Raw genomic sequence first — 9,104 nt, forward strand, 5'->3', positions numbered from 1 at the left:
CACAGGTCTAGTCTCCTTATACCTGGGTTAGACCACACCTGGAGCACTGTGCACAGGTCTAGTCTCCTTATACCTGGGTTAGACCACACCTGGAGCACTGTGCACAGGTCTAGTCTCCTTATACCTGGGTTAGACCACACCTGGAGCACTGTGCACAGGTCTGGTCTCCTTATACCTGGGTTAGACCACACCTGGAGCACTGTGCACAGGTCTAGTCTCCTTATACCTGGGTTAGACCACACCTGGAGCACTGTGCACAGGTCTGGTCTCCATACAAGAGCATAGGAAACAGGAGCAGGAGTAGGCCATACGGCCCCTCGAGCCTGCTCCGCCATTCAATAAGACCATGGCTGGTCCGATCATGGACTCAGCTCCACTTCCCCGCCCGCTCCCCATAACCCTTCACTCCCTTATCGCTCAAAAATCTGTCTATCTCCGCCTTAAACATATTCAATGTCCCAGCCTCCACAGCTCTCTGGGGCAGAGAATTCCACAGATTTACAACCCTCTGAGAGAAGAAATTGCTCCTCATCTCAGTTTTAAATGGGCGGCCCCTTATTCTAAGACCATGCCCCCTAGTTCTAGTCTCCCCCCATCAGTGGAAACATCCTCTCTGCATCCACCTTGTCAAGCCCCCTCATAATCTTATACATTTCAATAAGATCGCCTCTCATTCTTCTGAATTCCAATGAGTAGAGGTCCAACCTCCTCAACCTTTTCTCAATATACCGGGGTTAGACCACACTTGGAGCACTGTTCACAGTTCTGGTCTCCATATACCTGGGTTTAGACCACACTTGGAGCACTGTGCACAGTTCTGGTCTCCATATACCTGGGTTAGACCACACTTGGAGCACTGTGCACAGTTCTGGTCTCCATATACCTGGGTTTAGACCACACTTGGAGCACTGTGCACAGTTCTGGTCTGGTTTGACCACACTTGGAGCACTGTGCACAGTTCTGGTCTCCATGTACCTGGATTAGATCACACTTGGCGTACTGTATAAAAGCAAAATACCGCGGATGGTGGAATCTGCAATAAAAACAGTGAATGCAGGAAATACTCAGCGGGTCGGGCAGCATCTGTAGAGAGAGGAGCAGAGTTAACGTTTCGGGTCGATGACCCTTTGTGCTCTTTCCGAACATTCGGCAGTTCTGACAGTGTTAAACACTGAAAGGAGGAGGGGAGGAAAAGGGAAGGTCTGTGATAGGATGGAAGGCAGGAGAGATGAGAGACACAAAAGGGATGATGGGCCGAATTGAAATAACGACAGAAGTTAGAGAAAGGTTAAACTGGATAGGGTTTGAATGGAGGAATAATGATCAGCTGCCATTATAGACAAAAGAGAAAAAAAAAACATAAGATGGGGAGAAAAGGGAGACAAAGCTGGCCAGAGGTTATGCTCTGAAATTGTTGAACTGGATGTTGAGTCCAGAAGGCTGTAAAGTGCCTAAACGAAAGATGAGGTGTTGTTCCTCCAGCTTGCGTTGAGCTTCGTTGGAACAGTGCAGGAAGCCAAGGACGGAGAGGTCAGAGTGGGAATGGAACGGAGAATTAAAGAGACAGGCGACCGGAAGCTCACACTTGCGGACTGAACGGAGGTGTTCGGCAAAGCGGTCACCCAATCTACGTTTGGTCTCCCCAATGTAGAGGAGACCACATCGTGAGCAGCGAATACAGTATACGAAATTGAAAAAAAAACTGCAAATGTAACGCCCCTAGTTAAAAAAGGAGGCAGACAAAAAGCAGGAAATGATAGACAGGTTAGCCTAACATCTGTGGTTGGGAAAATGTTGGAGTCCATTATTAAAGAAGCAGTAGCAGGACATTTGGAATTTGGTCAGGCAGAGTCAGCATGGATTTATGAAAGGGAAGTCATGTTTGATAAATTTGCTGGAGTTCTTTGAGGATGTAACGAACAGGGTGGATAAAGGGGAACCAGTGGATGTGGTGTATTTGGATTTCCAGAAGGCATTTGACAAGGTGCCACATGAAAGATTACTGCACAAGATAAAAGTTCCCGGGGTTGGGGGTAATGTATTAGCATGGATAGAGGATTGGTGAACTAACAGAGAACAGAGAGTCGGGATAAATGGTTCATTCTCGGGTTGGCAACCAGTAATGAGTGGGGTGCCGCAGGGATCAGTGCTGGGACCCCAACTATTTACAATCTATATAAACGACTTGGAAGAAGGGACTGAGTGTAACGTAGCCAAGTTTGCTGACTATACAAAGATGGGAGGAAAAGCAATGTGTGAGGAGGACACACACAATCTGCAAAAGGACATAGACAGGCTCAGTGAGTGGGCAAAAATTTGGCAGATGGAGTATAATGTCGGAAAGTGTGAGGTCATGCACTTTGGCAGAAAAAAAATCAAAGAGCAAGTTATTATTTAAATGGAGAAAGATTGCAAAGTGCCGCAGTACAGCGGGACCTGGGGGTTACTTGTACATGAAACACAAAAGGATAGTATGCAGGTACAGCAAGTGATCAGGAAGGCCAATGGAATCTTGGCCTTTATTGCAAAGGGGATGGAGTATAAAAGCAGGGAAGTCTTGCTACAGTTATACAGGGTATTGGTGAGGCCACGCCTGGAGTACTGCGTGCAGTTTTGGTTTCCGTATTTACGAAAGGATATACTTGCTTTGGAGGCAGTTCAGAGAAGGTTCACTCGGTTGATTCCGGAGATGAGGGGGTTGACTTATGAGGAAAGGTCGAGTAGGTTGGGCCTCTACTCATTGGAATTCAGAAGAATGAGAGGTGATCTTATCGAAACGCATAAGATTATGAAGGAGCTTGACAAGGTGGATGCAGAGAGGATGTTCCCACTGATGGGGGAGACTGGAACTAGAGGGCATGATCTTAGAATAAGGGGCCGCCCATTTAAAACTGAGATGAGGAGAAATTTCTTCTCTCAGAGGGTTGTAAATCTGTGGAATTCGCTGCCTCAGAGAGCTGTGGAAGCTGGGACATTGAATAAATTTAAGACAGAAATAGACAGTTTCTTAACTGATAAGGGAATAAGGGGTTATGGGGAGCGGGTGGGGAAGTGGAGCTGAGTCCATGATCAGATCAGCCATGATATTAAATGTTGGAGCAGGCTCAAGGGGCCATATGGCCTACTCCTGCTCCTATTTCTTATGTTCTTAAATCGCTGTTTCACCTGGACGGAGTATTTGGAGCCCTGGACAGTGGGAAGGGAGGAGGGCAAAGGGCAGGTGTTGCATCTCCTGCACTTGCACGGGAAGGTGCCGTGGGAAGGGGAGGGGGTGACTGTGGAATGAACCAGGGGGTCACGGAGGGGGCAGTCCCTTTGGAACGCTGAGAGGAGAGGGGAAGGGAAGATGTGATTGGTGGTGGGATCACGCTGGAGGTGACGGGATTGTCGGAGGATGATCTGTTGAACGTGGAGGCCGACGGGGGTGAAAGGTGAGGACAAGGGGAGCCCTGTCGTGGTTCCGGGAGGGAGGGGAAGGGGTGAGAGCGGAGGTGCGGGAAGGTCGAGGAGCCACGTTAACCACGGCGGAGGGGTATCCTCGGTTGAGGAAAAAGGAAGACACGTCAGAGGCACTCATGGCGTCGTCGGAGCAGATGCAATGGAGAAAATTTGGAAAATGGAATAAAGTCCTTACAGGCCGCGGGGCTGAGAGGAAGTGTAGTCCAGGTAGCTGTGGGAGTCAGTGGGCTTAGAGTGGCTACTGGTCGATAGCCTATCCCCAGAGTAGGGGTGCGGGAAATAGAACGGACACGGTTGAGAGCCATGTTAGCCACGACGGAGTCAGAGAGGTCGAGGTACGCGGAGTCAGAGGAAATGTATTAGCATGGATCGAGAATTGGCTGGCTAACAGAAAGCAGAGAGTCGGGATAAATGGGTCCTTTTCCGGTTGGAAATCGGTGGTTAGTGGTGTGCCCCAGGGATCGGTGCTGGGACCACAACTGTTTACAATATACATGGATGACCTGGAAGAGGGGACAGAGTGTAGTGTAACAAAAATTTGCAGATGACACAAAGATTAGTGGGAAAGCGGGTTGTGTAGAGGACACAGAGAGGCTGCAAAGTGATTTAGATCGGTTCAGCGAATGGGCTAAGGTTTGGCAGATGGAATACAATGTCGGAAAGTGTGAGGTCATCCACCTTGGGAAAAAAAAACAGTAAAAGGGAATATTATTTGATGGGGAGAAATTACAACATGCTGTGGTGCAGAGGGACCTGGGGGTCCTTGTGCATGAATCCCAAAAGGTTAGTTTGCAGGTGCAGCAGGTAATCAGGAAGGTGAATGGGATGTTGGTCTTCATTGCGAGAGGGATGGAGTACAAAAGCAGGGAGGTCCTGCTGCAACTGTACAGGGTATTGGTGAGGCCGCACCTGAAGTACTGCGTGCAGTTTTGGTCACCTTACTTAAGGAAGGATATACTGGCTTTGGAGGGGGTACTGAGACGATTCATTAGGCTGATTCCGGAGATGAGGGGGTTACCTTATGATGATAGATTGAGCAGACTGGGTCTTTACTCGTTGGAGTTCAGAAGGATGAGGGGGTGATCTTATGGAAACATTTAAAATAATGAAAGGGATAGACAAGATAGAGGCAGAGAGGTTGTTTCCACTGGTCGGGGAGACTAGAACTAGGGGGCACAGCCTCAAAATACGGGGGAGCCAATTTAAAACCGAGTTGAGAAGGAATTTCTTCTCGCAGAGGGTTGTGAATCTGTGGAATGCTCTGCCCAGGGAAGCAGTTGAGGCTAGCTCATTGAATGTATTCAAGTCACAGATAGATAGATTTTTAACCAATAAGGGAATTAAGGGTTACGGGGAGCGGGCGGGTAAGTGGAGCTGAGTCCACGGCCAGATCAGCCATGATCTTGTTGAATGGCGGAGCAGGCTCGAGGGGCTAGATGGCCTACTCCTGTTCCTAATTCTTGTGTTCTTATGAGGAAGGGAAGGGAAGAGTCGGAGATGGACCATGTGTAGGTGAGGGAAGGGTGGAAATTGGACGGAAAGTGAATGACATTTTCTAGTTCAGGGCGAGAGCTGGAAACGGCACCGATACCGTCATCAATGTTACCGGAAATAGAGGCGAGGGAGGGGACCCAAGCAAGACTGGAACAAAGAATGTTCCACATGCCCCACAAAAGGACAGGCATAGCTAGGATCCATGCGGTTTCCCATAGCAACGCCTTTAATTTGGAGAGAGAGAGAGAGAGAGAGAGAGAGAGTGGCGATAAAGCAGAAGTTGTTCAATGTGAGAACAAGTTCAGCCAGGGGGAGGAGGGTGATGGGGGATGGGGACTGGTTGGGCCTCTGCTCGAGGAAAAAGCGGAGCGCCCTCAAGCCGTCCTGGAGGGGGATGGAAGTGTCGAGGGATTGGACGTCCATAGTGAAAAGGAGACGGTTGGGGCCGGGAAACTGTGGCGGAGGGCGCCGGAGGAGTCGCGGATGTAGGTGCGAGGGAAGTGGACAAGGGGAGAAAAAAATAGTCGAGATAGGAAGAAATAGGTTCTGTGGGGCAAGAATAGTGTGCACAGTTCTGGTCTCCATATACCAGGGGCAGGACCACACTTGGAGCACCGTGCACAGTTCTGGTCTCCATATACCTGGGTTAGACCACACTTGGAGCACCGTGCACAGTTCTGGTCTCCATATACCGGGGTTAGATCACACTTGGAGCACTGTGCACAGTTCTGGTCTCCATATACTTGGGTTAGACCACACTTGGAGCACTGTGCACAGTTCTGGTCTCCATATACCGGAGTTAGATCACACTTGGAGCACTGTGCACAGTTCTGGTCTCCATATACCTGGGTTAGACCACACTTGGAGCACCGTGCACAGTTCTGGTTTCCATATACCTGGGTTAGACCACACTTGGAGCACTGTGCACAGGTCTGGTCTCCATATACCGGGGTTAGATCACACTTGGAGCACTGTGCACAGTTCTGGTCTCCATATACCGGGGTTAGCTCACACTTGGAGCACTGTGCACAGTTCTGGTCTCCATATACCTGGGTTAGATCACACTTGGAGCACTGTGCACAGGTCTGGTCTCCATATACCGGGGTTAGACCACACTTGGAGCACCGTGCACAGTTCTGGTCTCCATATACCTGGGTTAGATCACACTTGGAGCACTGTGCACAGGTCTGGTCTCCATATACCTCGGTTAGATCACACTTGGAGCACTGTGCACAGGTCTGGTCTCCATATACCTGGGTTAGACCACACTTGGAGCACCGTGCACAGTTCTGGTCTCCATATACTTGGGTTAGACCACACTTGGAGCACCGTGCACAGTTCTGGTCTCCATATACCTGGGTTAGATCACACTTGGAGCACTGTGCACAGGTCTGGTCTCCATATACCGGGGTTAGACCACACTTGGAGCACCGTGCACAGTTCTGGTCTCCATATACCAGGGGCAGGACCACACTTGGAGCACCGTGCACAGTTCTGGTCTCCATATACTTGGGTTAGACCACACTTGGAGCACCGTGCACAGTTCTGGTCTCCATATACCTGGGTTAGATCACACTTGGAGCACTGTGCACAGGTCTGGTCTCCATATACCTCGGTTAGATCACACTTGGAGCACTGTGCACAGGTCTGGTCTCCATATACCTGGGTTAGACCACACTTGGAGCACCGTGCACAGTTCTGGTCTCCATATACTTGGGTTAGACCACACTTGGAGCACCGTGCACAGTTCTGGTCTCCATATACCTGGGTTAGATCACACTTGGAGCACTGTGCACAGGTCTGGTCTCCATATACCGGGGTTAGACCACACTTGGAGCACCGTGCACAGTTCTGGTCTCCATATACCAGGGGCAGGACCACACTTGGAGCACCGTGCACAGTTCTGGTCTCCATATACTTGGGTTAGACCACACTTGGAGCACCGTGCACAGTTCTGGTCTCCATATACCTGGGTTAGACCACACTTGGAGCACCGTGCACAGTTCTGGTCTCCATATACCTGGGGGCAGGACCACGCTTGACCGTTCTTACGCACCGAGCAACGTCTGACGCACCCTCCACAGCCGCCCCTCCTTACCATCGGTTCAGGGTCCGGCACACCCTCATGCAGACGCACAGGTCGCGGTGGCTGAGGTACTGGAAGACGGCGAGCCAGGTGTGGCGTTGCATGACGTGGTCGGCGCCCGTGTCCAGCGGCAACGAGTCCGGCTCGGGGCTGTCGGGCGGCGGCTTGACCAGGTGCCGCTCCATCTGCAGGGGCTTGGGGGGCGAGCAGACTGGCGGCCGGTTGAGGAACTGGGTGCGGGCCATGGTGCGCAGCCCCACCTGGCCGGCCAGCCGCGAGGGCTTGCGGCCGGCCTGGCCCCTGCCCCGCTCGTGGCGGGCCGCGTGCTGGTTCTCCTTGCCTTGGGACGGCTCGCGCCCCCGGGCCTTGCCGTTGCGGGGGGCGGCGGCCGCCCGCTCGCGCTCATCGTCCTCCTCCCCCCCTCCTCCTCCTCCTCCTCCTCCTCTTCCCCCTCCTCCTCGCCGTCCTCGTCGTCCTCCCCCTCCTCCTCGCTCTCGCTGAAGCCCAGGGCGGCCGCCGGGGTCCTGCGGTCCTTGGGCCGCCGGGCGCCGCCGTTGGAACTGAGGCTGGAGCCCCCTCCCCCGCCACCTCCTCCTCCTCCTCCGCCGCCGACCCCGCCATCGCTGCTCTCCTCCTCTTCCTCCTCCTCCTCCTCCTCTTCCTCCTCCTCGTCCTCCGAGCCCTGCGAGTCGGAGTCGGAGTCGGAGCCCGAGCTGGAGCTGGAGCTGGAGCTGTCCGCCTGGTTCACCCGCTCCAGCATCTGGCACATGCGCTTGAATCGCTCGAGCTTCTCGCGCTGGTGGCTCTTCTCGTTGGTCGGAGCGGCATCCTCCTGCCCGCGGGCGTTCTTCTGCTTCTACAACGGGGGGGGGGGGGGGGGGTGGTAGAGAGAGACAGCAAGGGAGAAGGGCGGTTAGCGGGGGCTGCACAGCCGAGAGACCAAGATCCGAGTGTCAACCACGCTCCCCGCACCCGCCAACGGTCCGAAAAGTTGCCGCTCGGCAGGTCCCGGCCGCTCGACTGAGGTGGGCATCACAGCCAGAGCCCAACCCTCACCCGCAGCCACTGCCGCCGCACACCGGGTGTGCGTCCAGCTGCAACCTCAGCTCTGCTGCGGTGCTCAGTGCCAGGTTTGAGCCCCACTGCAGGCCCCGAGCTGCGGAATTGATCGCCAATGCTCCCGGGCTCTTTGTACGGAGGGAGTGTTGCACTGTCGGAGGGGCAGTAGTGAGGGAGAGCCGGGGCGGTACAGAGGGAGCACCGCACTGTCGGAGGGGCAGTACTGAGGGTGTGTCACACTGTCGGAGGGGCAGTACAGAGGGAGCACCGCACTGTCGGAGGGGCAGTACTGAGGGTGTGTCACACTGTCGGAGGGGCAGTACTGAGGGTGTGTCACACTGTCGGAGGGGCAGTACAGAGGGAGCACCGCACTGTCGGAGGGGCAGTACTGAGGGTGTGTCACACTGTCGGAGGGGCGGTACAGAGGGAGCACCGCACTGTCGGAGGGGCAGTACTGAGGGTGTGTCACACTGTCGGAGGGGCAGTACTGAGGGAGAGCAGCACTGTCGGAGGGGCAGTACTGAGGGAGTGCTACACTGTCGGAGGGGCAGTACTGAGGGAGTGTCACACTGTCGGAGGGGCAGTACTGAGGGAGAGCCGCACTGTCGGAGGGGCAGTACTGAGGGAGAGCCGCACTGTCGGAGGGGCAGTACTGAGGGAGTGCCGCACTGTCGGAGGGGCAGTACTGAGGGAGTGCCGCACTGTCGGAGGGGCAGTACTGAGGGAGCGCCGCACTGTCGGAGGGGCAGTACTGAGGGAGAGCCGCACTGTCGGAGGGGCAGTACTGAGGGAGAGCTGCACTGTCGGAGGGGCAGTACTGAGGGAGCGCCAGTACTGAGGGAGCGCCGCACTGTCGGAGGGGCAGTACTGAGGGAGCGCCGCACTGTCGGAGGGGCAGTACTGAGGGAGCGCCGCACTGTCGGAGGGGCAGTACTGAGGGAGCGCTGCATTGTCCATGAAGCTGTCAGTTTTGTCGTACAAATCTCAACTGGTTCACTGATGTCCT

The 9,104-nt window shown here is 54.0% G+C and overlaps 1 protein-coding gene across 1 annotated transcript in view; it reads right to left on the reverse strand.

Moving 5' to 3' along the window:
• The window catches only part of LOC139241893 (F-box/LRR-repeat protein 19-like), a gene marked incomplete at its 3' end in the record, with an annotated part of 33,632 nt that extends 25,738 nt beyond the window's left edge, over positions 1-7,894 (reverse strand). Inside the window, exons 1-2 of the mRNA XM_070870123.1 lie at positions 7,502-7,894; positions 7,052-7,457 (exon numbers count right to left, since the gene is read on the reverse strand). Coding sequence (XP_070726224.1) covers positions 7,052-7,457; positions 7,502-7,808 — 713 coding nt within the window. The remainder of the gene's footprint in view (positions 1-7,051; positions 7,458-7,501) is intronic.
• Between the last annotated feature and the right edge of the window lie 1,210 nt (positions 7,895-9,104).

This window comes from Pristiophorus japonicus, unplaced genomic scaffold (assembly GCF_044704955.1).
Source record: "Pristiophorus japonicus isolate sPriJap1 unplaced genomic scaffold, sPriJap1.hap1 HAP1_SCAFFOLD_1153, whole genome shotgun sequence".
NCBI classification, from domain to species: Eukaryota; Metazoa; Chordata; class Chondrichthyes; family Pristiophoridae; genus Pristiophorus; species Pristiophorus japonicus.